Raw genomic sequence first — 17,633 nt, 5'->3', positions numbered from 1 at the left:
GTGTCCCATGGGGAGGAACTGGTTCAGCAGGCTTATAGCCACAAGGCCACTGAGCTGAGCGTGCAGCAGGGCTGCCTACTGAGGGGTTCCAGGGTGGTGATCCCACAAAGTCTCTGGTCCAGGGTCCTGCAGTTGCTGCACACGGGTCATGCTGGCGTGGATAGGACCAAGATGGTGGCCCGGCCCCACGTTTGGTGGCCTGGCTGGGACCAGGACATCGCTCGCATGGTGCAGAGCTGCCATGTCTGCCAGGAGCATCAGCGGCTCTCACGTCATGTGGAAATCAGCCCTTGGCTGTTCCCACAGAGACCGTGGTCCTGCCTGCATGGGGATTTTGGGAGGCCCTTCAAGTGCCCTTACTTCCTGGTGGTGGTGGACACCTTTTTGAAGTGGGTGGAGGTTCTATCTGTCACCACTCCATCAGCAGGCGCGACCATTGCGGTGTTGCGACAGGTTTTCACTGCCCAGGGGTTGCCGGATTTCATCGTGTCTGACAGTGGTCCTGCTTTCGCCAACACAGAGTACCTGGCCTGTCTGCTGGATGATGGTTCCGCCGTACCACCCTGCTTCAAACGGGGCAGCTGAGCTGACCAGCTGACCATCAAGGACAACCTCAAGAAGAGCCAGTCTGGCGATTTCCGGACGCAGATTGCACGGATACTGTTTCAGTACCAGACCACGCCCCATGATGTCACTGACCGTGCCCCCTATAAGCTCCTGCTGGGTTGCATGGTCAAGACACCCTTGGACATCTTGCATCCGAACCTCCGATCCACAGTGCGCCTGAAGCAGCTGAAGCAGAAGCTGGCTGCTGACGGAGGGTGCCGTCCTGGGCCTTTGCCGGAGTCGAGAGCTCCAGTCTTCGCCAGGAATTTCCGTCCTGGCCCACCCTGGTCCACCGAACACATGGTGTCCCCTTCCAGCGCCTCATTGCTGCTTGTCCGCTTGCCAGATGGGGCCACATGGTACCGGCACGCTGACCATGTTAGGCCTCAACCTGGAACCTGGCTTGCATCGTCGGCTGCCACTTCAGGAGTCTAGCCCGTAGGAGGACTAGTGGCAACACCAGTCGCTTCCAGCGGAGCACTGCCCACCTCGGAGGTGGCAAGCGTTGCCAGTGGTGCGGCGTCGATTGGGCAGGTATCAAGTCCGGCACTACTCGCAAGGCCGACCACTGCAGACCCTCCGGATCGAGCGAGGCTGGCTCAGGCAGCACCCAGCATTGCCACACCCGGCCCGTCAACACCGGTGCCCAGGCGGAGTACTCGACCATGGAGGCTGTCAGACCGTTATTCGTCTGGATAGCAAGCACCGTCGACTTGGCTAGGATGGTGGCAGAGTCTTATGCTCTGAACTTGGACGTTTGTTCTTGTAGTTAACAAACTGGGGGTAAGGAGGTGTAACAAGTGTGTGATGCCCCCTCGGGCATAATCTTCGTTGGCCTGCCAGGCTCGGTGGGCAACATTGGTCACCGCGCCAAATAAACACTGACAAGCACGGCTGCTCAGCAGTCAATCATGGTTCGTCACTATCATGCTGCGGGGCGTCTGTTTAATGGAGGGTGCCTCGAGCCCTCCCTCGTTCACGAACCCGGGCGGATCGTGACACTGCACAACCCTTTCATTCGGGGAGTGTACCAGGCCACTACGATGTCCACAGAGCCCTTCCTATCGGTCTTTCAGTCAAAGAGGGCCTCCCGCCGATCCTGCCATCCGCAAGTCGTTGACGTCGAGCCGCCGAGCCACGGTGGAGTTTTCCTCCTTCTCGGCCATCAAAATTGCTTGTCTCTCGAAGCGGCGTCATAGTGAATACACTATGTTGCCATAATGTCACGAAGAAAAAGAGTCAAAGCACGAAAGATCGCAGGGTACTGCAGCTCTCTAACCGTAACACCAATCACAACTACAGCAAAAATGGTGTCGGTTCCAACAATAACATGAAGGAAGGAAAATAAAACTGACGAAGGGCCCTATGCCCTCCATGCGAGGAAAAAAGTGTGGAGGAAAGCACATGGTATTTTTCGCTGTAGTGGCCATGTTGTTGAGGCACAATGGCGGTTTTCTTATGGTAGTGTGCGCTCATGCGTGTGTTGGCTCGTAGTTCTCGTACCATGGCAAAGGCATAGTGTGCACAGGATTGCATTAGTGTCCGTGTTTTGTTTCGCCGTGTTATCAGACTGCGGTCTCCCAGCTGTTGTTGTGGCCAGATGAACTGCAAGAAGTAAAAAGTGGGAAGTGAGCGCACTTACAATGTCATACACCATGTACATTCGAATCTCGTTAATTCGAACTGACGCTGTGGTCCCGTCAAAGGTATGTGTTTTCCTATACGCGAAAATGCCCGATAATTCAAGTGTACAAGCATTTGGGACAGTTAATTTGAACATACCGCACTCCGACAATGCTCTCAGCAGTGCACCAAATTACGCGGTGGTGCCTCTGACCAGCATTGCTCTGACCCCGCCATAGAGGAAAAGCTTAGGAGAGACCCCTCAATGCCGTGCATGAGGCAAGAAAAAAAAATAAAAGAACCCTAGTGGAAATTTCACCCTCTCTCAAATGGCAAGGTCGTCATTTGTGCATAGCGCCGCAATGCCCCAGTTACACTAATGGCAAAACGCACACTGCGGAAAGGATCGGTCATGGGCCAATTTATCGCGGCTCATCATGGCAGCAAGCAAGCCGTGAGTGGAGGAGACCAATGAGAGCGGCCCCCTACAGTGATGTACGTGCAGGAAACTGGTATCATGTGGACCCGTCCGACCGCTCTAATCACACTCACGTCTGGTTCAACCGGATCGCTTGTTTTGCATTATCGTCTGCTTGTATTAGCTCTCTCGCACTTGTTTTGGTTGGCTTGGGTTGGTCTCGTTTGTGCTTGTTTTTTTTTACAATGATGTGTCTAAACCGAGACATTCTGATAAAAAATTTGTTTGAGACAGTGCGCCATATCCGATTCTGTACAACAAGACAAACTTTGAGTACAAGGGCATGAAGAAAACACCCAGTACCTCATTCTCCTTGTATTTTGAATGCGGCAATGCTGCAGCAGAAGGGAGCACAGCAACGTGATTGCGATCACTGGCAACTACTTCGTCATCTTGATAAGACATGGCTCGTGTTAAGAACGCAGGACGAAAAACATAAACATAGTGCTGATCTGTCAGCAGATGTAGAAAACGGCACGCAGAGGGAAGCAGCGGGAGAGGCCCAGTCTAGCCTTGGCTACTCTGTTCGGTGGCAATCTTAGGTGGCAGAGGTAATCAGTGCCATCCATCAAGCTGACGGGAAAGCAAATCCACTTTCCTCCCGCCCTCTCTTGCAACTACGCTCCCCTAGCCCTCCCAATCAACTCCCTCACCTTTGATGTTTTCTGCGCACGCCCTCTTTCAGCTAGCGCCCCCAGCTCCACCAGCCCAGCGCCCTCTTAGCCCATTCCCTGAAGTTTCGTTTTCTGCCATTATCGGGAAGTGAGCATTGGCCGTCGTGGGCAGTTTCATTGTCCTCGCACACTGTGTGCTGCTCGCCATGTGTGCTGCTCGCCACGATGCACGAACGGTGCATCGTGCTATGATGCATAAATACTTCAAGAACAAGTCCTTTCTTTAATTCAAACAAATTTTCGGGCCCGTTCGAGTTCTAATTATTGAGATTCAACTGTACCATGCCACGGACAAAAGACTATCTGGAAATATATTTCCCATCTTCGGTGGATTCATTCTAACTTGTCATCACAGGCTGAAACTGCTGTGCTTCAGAATATGTACAATAAGTGCCAAGGAAGGTCAGTGACAGCTGTGCAGTGTTTCTGCTTTTGACAGTGAATGGTGCATTTATGGCATGTAAAGCAGTCACCTGGAATAATCGGAAAGAAGCGGCTCCTGTAAGTAATTAAGGGAGGAACCCTCTTTACCGAAGATATCTATGTGCTTGGAAGGCACGGCGAAGTGAAGTTTGGCGGACGTGGTGCAAGAATGAATGTGGCTCGACAGTAGAATCAAATCAAATGGCTGATGGTTGCACGTAGGCCCAGTCAACACATTAGCCGCATGTATTTGCACATACTGTTCGGCATCACATGGAGGATACCGCAGAACTTTGTTTCCGTGAGGCTTCACTTACCGTGAGAGCAATATCGATCAGGCCGCACGCAGTGTGTATAAATGCATAACGACATTCTCCTCTGCTGGCCTCTTCATCGGTGTGTGGCCACCCTAAACTTGCTCAATAGAGAAATAGAATCTCTATAAAGCCACAACCAGCATACGCGTTTGTTCACATAAACTGCAGATGGGCTAGCCATAGGTCGTTATGTGCGTAAAGTGTGCTGCTGGTCATCGCCTGTGCATTCTTGCAGTGCAGTGAGAATGCACAGTTCTTTTCAGAAAAGCCAGCAAAAGTAGCAGGCGACTGGCTCTAATGGTCTTAACTTGCGGAGTTTATTGTGAACTTCTTTCAATGCTAGAGCACAATACTACAACAAAATGACTCAGGCAACATTATCGTGATGGTACACACTGCGATTGGATCCATTGGTCGGATCACTACGGTGCGTGCATGTCTGCACAGCCTGGTGTGGTTGTGCACCGATGGCAAGAAATATAAACAAGAGAGGAGAATCTGCCACAACAAACTGGTGGAGTAAGGCCAACGTACGGCGCCACTGAGCTTCACAAAGAGTGACATCAGGGCCTCTACTTAGTTTTTCTCCTTCCTCCATGAACAAAAATAAGTTTTGACTTCGATCAACTTGCAATTTTGCAATAATTTCATGCTGCTGGCAAAATTTCGCTTGTAAAGCACGCTTAGCCACTTGACGTCTAAGCTGTGCAGGAAAGCCAGCCTCTCAGTAGCAAGGTGCACGGGTTGGGGAACAGCGAGGGTGCGCTCTTTGCAGGCTCCACCCGCAAACCTGAGCTTATTGATTGACATTAAATGCAATGAGTGACAACTGGTACAGGGTCAAATGTCTCTGAGTTTACGGGATATTGATGCAGTGTGGTATAATAAAACACAGGTTGGCGAGAACAGACTACTAGCAGAAATTATTTAATTTTCCACATCTAACATGAGGCACATGCACAACCTTTTAATGTAATGGCTTACTAGTTAAATTTTTTACCAATTGCAATGTAATTGCAATGTTCCAACGTGTTAAAATAAGCCAACCTGCTAAAAATGCATGTGCATATCATTATTCAATATTCGATGCTAAGTATTCGTATTCAATTCATATTCAAAAATTTTTATATTCACATGCCCCTAATAAAAGTGTTTCCCTGTTTTCTCCAAAATACTGAAGGACTGGCGCAACTTTCCGGCAGATGGGTTATCATACGGCCAATTTACATGACAGATAAATCGACTGCGCATCATGTGACACAATCACCACTCCGGACGTAGCAGTGCTAATGATAAAAAACAGGTGCCGTCCGTGTAGTTTCATTGTCACGTTGAGCACGTGATTTGCCTCCCGTCAAAGATTCTGAAATCTAGTGGGTCATATGGGCATGTTCGCACAATGCCCCTCCCCACTTCATTCATCCGCTGTCTGTGCAAATGCATTCAAATGGGTTATGACACTTTTGCACCTGCCGTGTAAATCGTGTAAATCCAAAGCTAGTCGTGAGATGGGTTGTTCAAAGCTACAACAAGACACCGATGTCCGTCTACAAATGGCGTCAGAAACAAGAGGCCGCCGTTCAGTATGTCGCAAAGATGGCGTCCGTGAACAACTTCTTTATGCTCGCTTTCGTCTGCGAGGTGGTTTGTAAGTTTTGCGAGTGTTGCACAACTGCTATGAATACATCACCAAACCGTAACTTTAGTTTCGAACACCTGATGAAGCGGTGCCAATTAGGCCAGTGGCCTAGGCAGTATTCACCACAAATTCGCGGCTGGCTGGCATGGTGACAGGCCGCAAGTCATTGTAGACTGCTTGTCGCCAATATGTTTGTACGGGTGGCTCGTCAGCTGTGTCCGGTCCAGAGATCATGTGTGCAGGTTATATTGATGGCTGTTGAAACGGCTTGAAGTTCATCGCCGATTATCCAATACGATCTTCGTGCCTATCAGCAGCTAATCGGCCTGATCATAGGATGTGCTTTCGCACACGAAACACGTGCTGCTTTTGTTGAATTCCCTCTGTTCGTGTTGCGTTATCATTTCTATCGATCCTGTCGACCTGGACGAACCTAGCACTGACAGTTGAATTTTCCACTATTAGCATTACGAATAGGTGGGGAACAGCCTCTTGTCAAATATACGAGCTGGGCGATTCATGCATCTGCAAATGGAGACTGTTTTACGAAGATTTGGGTGTTGTATGCAGTTATTTCTGCGCGTTGTATGCGCACATATACTTTTTTTTCTTTTCAGGGTGCTGTAATCGGGGGTGTAACTTATACGTGGAATAACACATAGATTCCTTTGTTTCGAATGCTCAATTTCAAGCTGAGTTTAATATTGAATAGCAACATATTCAAATATTGAATTCTGAAATATTGAATATTTGCACAAGCCTAACAAAAGCATGTTCTGTATATACTTTTGTTGTGTATAGTGCATTGCTGCATAAAGCACTGAATGTATAGCTTACCGTAAAAACCAGCACATATTACGGACCTGATATAATACGAAGCAAGATTTGGAGATAAAGAAAAGCAAAAAAAAGAAAGTTTAATCCGCGTGTAATATGAGTGAGGAAAACACAGCAAACACATTTAATTTACATCGGACTTCGCGCTTTACTTAACGCGGTTAGCATAATAGCTGTGTGTGCTGCCGAGCTGCTCCCTTGCTTGCTTTGTCAGCATGTTATGGCGGCCAAACACAACAGTGCCACCTGCACACTGGAGGACGATCAAGGTAGCCATGCAGCGGTATGATGGTAGCCGTGGAGCAATAGCAGAACTAAATGTTCGAGCCCAATTTTTGGTTTAAATTATTGTTTGAATCAGAATAAAGGACGAGGTGAAGATTAGGGACGCTAATATTTAGTTCATTGCAAAAGAACGCAAAGCAGACACAAAACACCTAGGTACCACAAGTGCTTCTGTTCTGGGTCCATTTGTTTGCACTGCTTTACAATGAATCCATTACACACTATCCCAGCTCTCTACTACTCTCTTGCTAATAATCGGAAAAAATCCTAATATTATATGTGGGGCTTTACAGTACTTTCCGAGTCCTTGTTATAAGCATCAGTTTGTTTTACCACGAATATAACAGGGAGACGGCCACAAAACTCACATGAGAACACTAAAACCTTGTTAATTCAAATGTCACAGGACTGAAAAATATATCTGAATTGACTGAATGTCAAATTATGGAGGGTATCAAGAGAACAGTAAACAGATGCCTACTAAATCAACATGCTTTTATTTGCTGAATGACTCGGCAAATATTGTTCCTGTTTTTCTCAGAAGCAGTGCAGAAGCTGCAATTCTAGTCATCTCATGACTGATTAGCGCTCCCAGGAACGAAGGCCTTCGACATTAAGGATAACACGTTGAACCATAAATGACGGAGGCCACACACGAGCGTGGCGGCAGTGCTATTTTGTTAGGTGGATACAGAGGAAATGAAGCCATACCTACCCCCTCTTTTCGCCCAAGGCATGCTGGCACTTCAGTGGTTGCAGTATGAGCGGGCAGTAATACCAGCTTTCCTCCTTTTCCACTCTCAGTATGGTTTAATGAGCACTTATAGCGAGTCTATAGCTTAAGCACTTCGATGAAAAGAGGGAGAGGGAGGCACCTTGTTGACAGTGCAGCCAGTGCCTTTTGCACCATCGAAGAGCATTAGGTTATCACTTGGCAAACAAATGCAGTCATAATGCATCACAAAGGCTCATGCTTTTATAGAAAACCACAGTGCATCAGCTTAGGTTCCCCAGCGTCCACAGGCGGAGCAGAAAGCGTCGATAGCCATGCGCTCGAAGCATTGCATGTCGAATGCCGAGCACTGCATATGCTAATCATGCCCAAGTATGTCCCTTGTTGCTTCCTGTGATTCTTTTCTGTGTCACTTGGAAAACTTATCGAGTGTTCGTCCCACAGGTACATGAGTGGTTTCAAGGAAAGCACTACAGGCCTCCAAGATGTGCTGGTCAGGCTCCCAAGCTATGGAGTCATCGTGGAGGTGCTCCAACTTTTCTCTCTGGACAACATCTGGCCTCCGAAGGTGAGATTTTTTTTTTTACCACACTTCAATAAGGTTGGCAGTTGAGATGAATAGAGTTGGTTAGGTCCATCATGATGGGCATCATCATGAAGCAAATATGCAAGTCCATATGAAAGGGAGAATTGTCATCCACCCAACCGTAGCATGAAGCTACAAAGGAAACACGTACTGGCTTCTCAGGAAGAAAAATTTGCAGTTGAAGAAAAATTCATCCCGGTCCTGGGATCAAGCCTGGGATGTAGAGCCTATGAGCCTTTTCGGAACAGTCGCTCTTTCTACCATTCAAGCTAGCAGGGAGGCTAGCTGATTGCATAGCGAGGCCAAATTAATTGGCAGCTCGAGGCAAACGGACACCGAACATGGCAAATCAATTTGGTGGAAGCCTGGAAGGTGGAGGAAAGTTCATGACGGGAATATTTGTGATCTGCCTGACCAGTCCAGATGTGGGACAAAGGTCCAGTGCTCTCCAATTAACCTTTTAAGGGCTGAATTTTTTTTTTTTTTGGCTTAAACCATGTCGCTATAGTCAGTTTTTTTTATTACAGTTTCTAGTAGGTGGCAATGATTGAAAACTTATGAATGCAGCAAAAATTTATTGAAAGCCATATTCTGTCTCAAGAACGCTTTACTCGCGCCGGCAGTGGACACGCAAATACAGTACCGTATTTTTTTTATTATAAGGCGATCACAAATATAAGGCATGGGTGCAGTTGGGGGACTAAAAAAAAATTGTGTATGGACATTAAAATAAGGCAATATAGAGTAGTCAATGGATTATTCAGACTCAGTGGGGATTGCCCAAAATAATTACTAACACAAACAAAATTCAAGATGGCGACTACGAAATGGACGGGAAGTGAGCTTCAACATGCGGATTGTGGGGTATATGCGAATTTCGACTTATAACATGGTGTCGTGGAGCGCTATGCCAGGAAAAAGCACATGGCACAACTTATTCTGCAAGAAACAGGGTAGTAATGCATTCAAGCATGAAATTTGTGGGGATCGAGGTGCCTTCCCACACCTCGTCCCCCAGCTCGCTCGTTGTGCTTAGTTCGATCTACGGGTACCGCCACCGTAACAGCAACATGGCGGACACGGCTAGCACGCCGGAGCTGATTTCCCGCGCAAACCGTGCTTCTCTCTCCCCGGCTTGAATTACCATGCGAGCAAGTGTCACCGGGATGCGCCCTGATTGGCCTCCTGAGTGGCAGCCCCAGGTTGGATGCCAGTTACATGGAGACTGCCGCGCCTGGCCCGGAGCAAACGCCGCTGCATACTGCAGCTGCAAAGCTTCTCCAAGTCCTGATGGAAGCGACGTGCTCGCAGCCTAGTGCTCTAAAGGGAGACCTCCAGTCCCCTCAGCCAGGCATGCCAAGCGGCCTACGTGTACCTCTCCTGGAGTGCAGCGGTTATTCGGACCACGTGAGTGCTACGGAGTACCTCAAGGCACTGCACCACTATCAACAGGCAATGTGGCTGGAGAACAGCGTGATGCTAGGCGCTGTGTTGCCCGTCTCGCTAACAGCCACACGGCATGGTGGTATCGACTTGTCGGCCAACAAGCTTGTTCGCTGGAGGAGTTTAGGACGCTTTTCCGCAGCGAACTACTTCCTCCTGACTATGAGCGCAGCATGCGTCGCAAGCTAAAGCTTCGCACCTAACACCTAGGCGAATCTATGCTCTAGTATGTCATGGCTATGCAGGAGCTCTATCTTCTTGACCCTTTGGCATCTGACGCCAAGAAGTTGGAGCGGGCCACTCGTCAAGGCCATCCAACCTTCGACGCTTACCTTCGGAGTGCCCGTTATCGTGACCTAGACGACTTGGCCTCCGATGCAAAGCGGATGCAGGGTGATATACTGGCAGTGAGAACCTACCGCCCGCCACCACCGCTGTCCGCGTCTCTCGAACCTCGTGCGTGGGCTGGTGGTGACACGTCACCCTGTAACTCCCTGAAGTACGAGGTGGCCTCGCCCACAAGAGAACACCGAAATGGGCATGACCTTTCTGGCTGTGCTCTCGACCCATACTCGCACGCCCGGGTGTGCTGTTCTGCCCCACACGGCCAACGAGAACGCGAAACCCATGCCCTTGTGCACGAGGGGAAATCCGATCGCAGTGCCCCTTTGGCTAGCGAATGGAAGCTACCTAGTGCTCCAGACGCACCCAAGACCCCTCAATCGGAGCGAGGCGTTGTCTGCTGCCATTGTCATGAACACGGCCATATAACCCGAACATGCAAAGCATGCAGCCTGACGCAAGAGCCTCCTTGTCCGTCGGAAAACGGTGAGCCGCAGGTGAATTCCCCCTTGTCGGTGGCGACAGCAGGAGCGCATGGTAGTGAAACGCAACCTCTGGCTGCAATGGCATGTCACACTAGAACTGACTCTTCCCCCATGCCGGCACCTTTTATCGCCCTTACGATCGCTGGTCGACAGTTTGTGGCACTGCTGGATAGCAGGGCTTCGGTCTCACTGTTCGGCGAGGAGGTCATGGCTCATTTGCGCCAGTGTTCTGTCGGCATTAAAGCCTGCGACACCGCCTTCCACCTCGCGAACGGCACGATTACCTCGTGTGGCTCTGTGCGGTTGGTTGTGCGCTGGGAGAATCGCATGCAGTGTCTATGCTTTGTGCATCTCTCGGGTCTTTCCGTGCCCGTGATTCTCGGACGCGACTTCCCCGCACGCACAGGTATCGTGATTGACGTCGCAAGCGGAGGCTACAGGGCAGGCCCTTCTGACCCCCTGCAACCCTTTGCTACACTCCCGCTGGTCGCGGCGGCCCCTCAGATGCCGGACGCCACGCAAGAACAGGAGGAGAGGAGACCTAGCGCTGCCCCCTTGACTCGTGTCCCTCACTCCGCCGCCAATACTGGTCCCTTGGCCGGCACACCGGAAAATGGTCGGTACGAACCGCTTTCTCACGAGCATTGCGCTGCTACAGCAGTCAAGGTGCCGGCTATCCCAGTGACCACCCCATTACGCAGCAGCTCGGACTGCTCGCTGCCGCCTTTGTCCGACAGCTTGTTGGTGCATGATGAGGCACGCCTGTCATCGCTGCTGACTCGTTTCGGCGCAATGTTCACTGAATGGCCGGATTGCACCTCTTTTGTGCGACATCCGATCGACACAGGTGACGCATTACTGTGGAAATGCAATCCTCACCCCATTAGTGTGGCCAAGAGGAAGGCAATTGACCAGGCATTGGATGAGCTTATTGAGACTGGTATTGACCAATGCTTAAACAGTCCCTGAAAGTTCACCAGTGGTAATGGTCCCCAAAAGAGGTGGCTCTAATTGACTATGTGTGGACTACCACCGGCTGAACGAGGTCACGAGGAAGGATGCTTATCCTATGCCTAATGTGGACTCGATCGTGGCTAATCTAGGCGATGCGTGCTACTTCGCCACCCTGAATGCTAACCGCGGCTACCTGCAGGTTCAGATGGAGCTGGCTGATACGGACAAAAGTGCATTCACCTCTCACCGAGGCCTTTACCAGCTTACCTGTATGGCACTTGGCTGCTCTCGAGCTGCAGCTACATTCCAGAGATTGATTGACCGCATTCTGGGGGATGCTAAGTGGTGTTATGTGCTGGCATACCTTGATGACATTGTCATCTTCTCTCAAACGTTCGAGGAGCACTTCCGCCGCCTGGAGGACGACCTCGAAAGGTTGCATGCCGCTGGGTTGACTCTAAACCCGAAGAAAGCCCAAATAGCTGAGACTCGCATTTCCCTATTGGGCTTTACCATCGACAGGAGTCGTCTTCTGCCATGCAAAGAGAAGGTGCGAGCTATCCTCGAATACCCAATGCCGGTGAACATTCATGGCCTTAGGCGATTTTTGGGATCGGTGAACTACTGTAGACAGTTCATCCCGAATTGCGCCACTTTCCAAGCGCCCTTGACTGCACTGTTGAAAAAGTCGGCACGGTGGAGCTTGGGTCCTGAGGTCCTGAGCAGGAGGGTGCTTTTCAGGCACTGTCCCGAGTTTTAGTTGACACAGCCGAACTGAAACTTCCCAACTTCAACAGGGAGTTCGTTGTCCAAGCTGACACGAGTGACCTGAGCCTTGGGGCTGTGCTGCTTCAGGAGCACAACGGCGTTCTCCGACAAGCCAATTACTTTGCAAGCCAATTACTTAACTCCGCCGAGCGCAACTACAGCGTGACCGCAAGGGAGTGTCTCACTATAGTTTTTGCTCTCCGAAAGTTCCACTGCTACGTCGATGGAGAGAGAGAGAGAGAGAGAGAGTAAACGTTTATTGTAGTATAGGTTGTTTGGTTATGGTGGGTGGAGACCCTCCTCCAGGGCTCCACTGGTTACAGCGGCTCGCAGGGCATGGTCAAGGGTCGTTAGTTGGCTTCCCAATTCCACTTCCGCGAGTTGCGCCTCCCACGATTAGTTATGGAGGGTGTTGTCTAGCAGCGGCGAGGTGGCAGCCGCCGGACGTAATGCGCACTGGAATGTTATGTGTTCCAATGTCGGTGTTCCTTCGCACCACGGGCATTTGTTGCTGTATTACGTCGATGGAGGGCCATTTGTGGTGGAGATAAACCACATGGCATTCGCCTGGCTTAAGCACTTGCATGAGCCCTCAGGCCACCTTGCACGCTGGGCGTTGACACTGCCGCGGTACAACTTTTTTGTGCACTACCGGAAAGGGAGTTTGAATGTGGTGGGTGATGCCCTGTCATGCACCCCCGTTTCGGCATCTGAACCTTTGGTCTGTCACTCCCATGAGCATTTGCACCAACTAGAGACCAGAGCCTCAGTCTTCCATGACTCGAACACTGTCAACTTGAATGGCTCAAACGGCGCGACCCCCGATGACGAAGGGATCCCCAGATTGCCAGCCTTGGGAGAGGACGTTTATCTGGTGGACCCCATTAGTTCCTCTGGTATTGTCTTCAGCAGGCAAGAACTACTAAGGTCACAGCGGAGCGATTCATTTTGTCGGCAAATTGTTGACGGGCTTACAGAGCCGAACTCCCAAGAGGAGCGGGGCGGCAGAGCCGTCGGGCGCACACATATAGCTGGCATTGCTGTTGGTACCGAGTGCGACGCAGCTGGTACTGTTGCGGGCACGTTGGATACGTATCTGCTTGACACCGATGGAGTTCTCCTGCGCTAACTGAGGAGGCTCCCCAGGAGTCTTTCAAGGTGGTGATACCCCGCAGTCTAAGGAAAGCCACCCTGAGCTATTTCCACGACTCGCGATTGGCCAGACATGCGAGTGGCCTTAAGACTTTCCAAAAGTTGTGCCGCTCCGCTATCTGGCCAAGCATGAAGCGTGCTGCTCTGCACTATGCCTGCTCGTGCCACGTGTGTCAATGCGTGAAGCCTCGCGCAGGCAAATCCCCTGATTTCATGCAGCCAATTGACAGCCAGCTACACTGGCAAGTCGGGGCCTTTGACATTATGGGACCGTTTCCCAGAAGTCGGCAAGGCTATGTTTTTCTCCTGGCTGTCACAGATCACTTCACTAAATAGGTTGAACTTTTTCCCCTTAGGAAGTTAATGGCACGGGCAATCTGGGACAAGTTAAACGAGGTCTTTAACCGCTTCGGCTTCCTGGCGGAGCTGATATCGGACAACGCGTCCTACGTCACGGCCAAGGTGTTCTTGGATGCGTGTGCTGCTATTGGCATTAAGCACCGCAAGACAACCACGTATCACCCACAGGCCAACCTGACAGAGTGGATTAACCGAAACCTCGAGCCCTTGCTCGCGGCCTTTGCCCAGCAATGCAGGGATTGGGATGTCTGTCTTAACGAGATAAGCTTCCTTGGCTTGGCTTCCTGAGTGGTGGCCCGCGGGCGCCCGCTCCACCCGAGCTCTCTTCCGCTAAGAGCTTCATCGCCGCGGGAGATACTCACAGGCCCAGGAAGAGTTCGCTACACGAGACCTTTGCTCCCACGACTTCTCGTTCTCGCGCTTTGTGGACCGCCTACTGGTTAGCCCTAGTGCAGCGGGCGCACATACTCGATCGGTCTTGCGGGGAGCCTTTGCCCGTAAGTGCTGTGACTGTTGCACTGTGCTGTATCTTGGGTGAATAAATCCGCGTTTGTTGGTGATCTGACTCTGGAGCCTTCTCTACGCCGTGTCGGACGAACCCTGCCACAGTGCCTTTGTGCGTTGCGGAGTGGAGGAGCATCGTGCCCTTTCCTGACTGTCAGTCTTAGGGTGACCTTGTGCAAATGCATCTTCACAAATTATACTTTGCACCTCAAAATCAATCATATACATAGAATTTTGTACTGTTCTTCAGCAATGCCCGTTTCTGTGGAATTCACCCATAAGTCTTTTCACCCTGGCTTTGTGCTCACTGAGGAGTGTCAAGGAACCGTTGCAAACAAACAGTGCGGAAAAGACGGCTAAAGAAAAAGAAGCAGACAATGTGGGCAATATGCATTGCTACTTTGTCCCTTGTGTGTTTCATGCTGTTTCTTTCCACAGATGAACATTCAGTTGCAATTGAGCCTCAATATAACGAACATGAAACTAACGAATTATTTGATATAATGAAGCAAGCTCAAAATATTAGTCGCCAGTATAAGAATGTAACAAATATACATTCCTGCAACAAATATTGCATATCGTGAAGGTATTTTCTTGTTGAGAATGTGGTTTCGTTAGACCAAGGTTCATCTGTGCCTGCTTATCTAACTTCTAATTGTGAAAGTGGTGACGTTTCCGGAAACAGCTTATTTCTTGAATTTCGACCTACCAGTCATGGTTATTTTTCTGGGTGCTTCATAGCTTTCTCTTCTGCTCGTGCCCATGCTCCAGTAACCTTGGGATCTCCTTGGGGCTTCTCAGGAATCGGAGAGTTCCCGACATTGGTGGAGTGCCGTGGCGGTCCTGGTGACGGTGGTGGCTGGGAGCGTTCAGAATTTGCGTTCCCTCTTTCATCGGTCCATAGACGAGACCGCGCTGAGCGAAGTGCTCTATTGCATGGCCACCTTCCTGCTGCATTTCCAGAGGGCGTACAGCCTCTGCCACGCGTGAGTACACTGTGTTGTTTCAAATGCTCTCGCTAACAAAGTATGCAGTGCAAGGCAGTCCAACGTGACATTTATTTTTCGGTTTGCACTAGATTTCCACCTAGCTGACACTGTTGAACCTCGATGTAATAAACACTGATATAACAAACTTTTTTTTAGTATGACGCAGTAAATTTGAAATGTGTTTCGCCTATATCAGTGTGCGACGAATATATGCTGGTGATTAATATTGGATGCAATTATATTTTTGTGTCAGAAACAACTTTGCTGTAACAAGGTTCAGCTGTATACATACAGGCAATAGTTTTTCAGTGAAACATGCTGAGGAATGGAAGTTTGCACAGAGATGGTGAATCGGGCCAGGTATAACTTATAATGGGAGCAGTGCATGGTAAAATGAAGTTATGGTCTTTATTTTTTTCACAGGAGGCACAGACCAGTCTTTTTCTGCCTTTGTTTTGCCGTGCGCTGCTACCATAAGCAGAGGTTTGACTCGGCACGCAAACTTACGTAGTGAATGTCCACACATGCCGGGCACTTAATCTAGGCCCAAGTTGCTTGTGGGTGCTGTTTCGTGAATGGGGAGCACGTCTGAGCTGTCCTGTTTGCTGATGCCATGGTTGCGCTCCGAAACCAAACGGGAATCCTTCTGCAGGATGGTCGTGAGAAGCGAACTGACTCTGGAGTGTCTCTGCATGCGCTACTATCCTACACTCGAAGAGGAGAAACCACATTTCTTACACCCCCGACTTATCCGTGCCATAGAGTGGGAATGTGCTGATCGTGACGACAACTTTTGTTGGCATCCCTTATAATATGGGGCAGCGGCAAACAGCCACCTAGCCTGCTTGATCAAATCAGGTTTTACGTTTATCACCGTCCAGCAGTTTGCCTATCTGATCTCAATTTTTTGCTTTTGTCATTGAAACCTCTGTCTCTATATGTACCATTACCTAAGCTTGCAACGACTCGTCATAGATGCGTAGCTATGACAGCGACTCCCATAAATGCGTATCTGTGTCGTGGTGAAGCAGAACGTCGGGAGGTGCGAGAGCTGGTATGGGGAAGACAGACATTGGGAGAGTCGAGTGAGTTGACTGGCCCTACTACGTTTGGCCGGTTGGGGTCATTTGATCTTGTGTTGGCAAGGTCAACACTGGCAGAACTTTCTCCCTGGGACAGTTGACAATCTTGTTGTTTATTTTTTTCTTCATATGGCTCATTGCATTTTTGGAAAGAGAGCAGCATGTATTGGAAAACAATGGCAGGTTCATGGTGCTCTAGCATAAATTGAGAGATAAACTTTTAAAACATTAAGGATGAACTTTAAAAGTGAAATTGACCAAAGCTTGAGCTATCTTCACCTTCTTATCAAATACCTGAAAATTGCCTCAAACATGCTTTCTTTTTTGTCTTTTTATTTCGATAAACAGACAGGATGAACACTCAATAAGGGCAGTCACAACAAAAAGCATACCTGCAGCAGCCACTACTGGGGCTTTTATACTTTGTGACCATTCAGAATTGCGATGCTGTGTAGACTTGCTCCAGATGTCACTTTAAATCAGATCCTCAAGTCTAGTTCAGTGTCATCAAAATTATCTTCTGTGCATTTGAGCATGGCTTTAGGAGTGAATTTTCATGTAACATGCAACTTGTTGAATTTATGCTTGGCCTGCGTGCTTCACTAAACTCCGGCAACCTAGTAGATCGTACTTTGCTTGATTTTAGGAAGGCTTTTGATTCTGTTCCCTGTACATTACTACTACTACAAAAAACATAATTACTTAACATTCCCAGCACCCTTTTAACTTGGATTGACTCTTATTTCAAAATGGTGGCTAGCTGGGCTTGTTGGCACAAACACATACTTCAGCAAACTGCCAAAACAGAAGAAGATTGGGTGAGTTGGTGGTTTTCCATAGGGTTTAAAAACAGCGCTAACAACACAGGAAACAGAAAAGAGGATGGGGCGCACAGCGCTGACTTACAACTGCGTTTATTGGAAAAACACTATTGCTTTTTAAATCCTTACGTCAAGCGTGCGCGCATGCTCAATGTCAACAAATACACTTGTCATTCTCAAAACATTGCCTCGTGGTCACAGGTGAGGTTTACACCTTTGTTCACTCCTGTTCAATAAGCCCATTTCTTTTGAAGATAAGGCTATGGAGGGCTGGCTAACACAGCCACCACCTTTTCTCATTATTGTAAGTCAGTGCCATGTGTGTCCCATCCTTTTTTCTGTCTCCCTTGTCATTAGCACTGTACTGGACCCAGAAAACTGGACACAGAAAAGGAGCACACGACACAGGTGCCGACTTGCAACAGATATGTTTATTGCTCAAGCGTGAAATGTATAGGCAGAGAAGCATGGGTGAAAACCGCATGATAAACATGAACAGAATGACTTGAGGTTGCAGGTGGGCGGAGATGCG

At 49.3% G+C, this 17,633-nt stretch overlaps 1 protein-coding gene across 1 annotated transcript in view; it reads left to right on the top strand.

Moving 5' to 3' along the window:
* Window positions 1-17,633, top strand: part of LOC126522243 (F-box DNA helicase 1-like) — a 135,822-nt gene that overhangs the window by 22,709 nt on the left and 95,480 nt on the right. Inside the window, exons 4-5 of the mRNA XM_055066347.2 lie at window positions 8,060-8,183; window positions 15,011-15,195. Coding sequence (XP_054922322.1) covers window positions 8,060-8,183; window positions 15,011-15,195 — 309 coding nt within the window. The remainder of the gene's footprint in view (window positions 1-8,059; window positions 8,184-15,010; window positions 15,196-17,633) is intronic.

Source organism: Dermacentor andersoni, chromosome 6 (genome assembly GCF_023375885.2).
Source record: "Dermacentor andersoni chromosome 6, qqDerAnde1_hic_scaffold, whole genome shotgun sequence".
NCBI lineage: Eukaryota > Metazoa > Arthropoda > Arachnida > Ixodida > Ixodidae > Dermacentor > Dermacentor andersoni.
The sequence above is the reverse complement of the archived record's forward strand: the minus strand, read 5'-3'. Positions and strand labels throughout refer to the sequence as shown.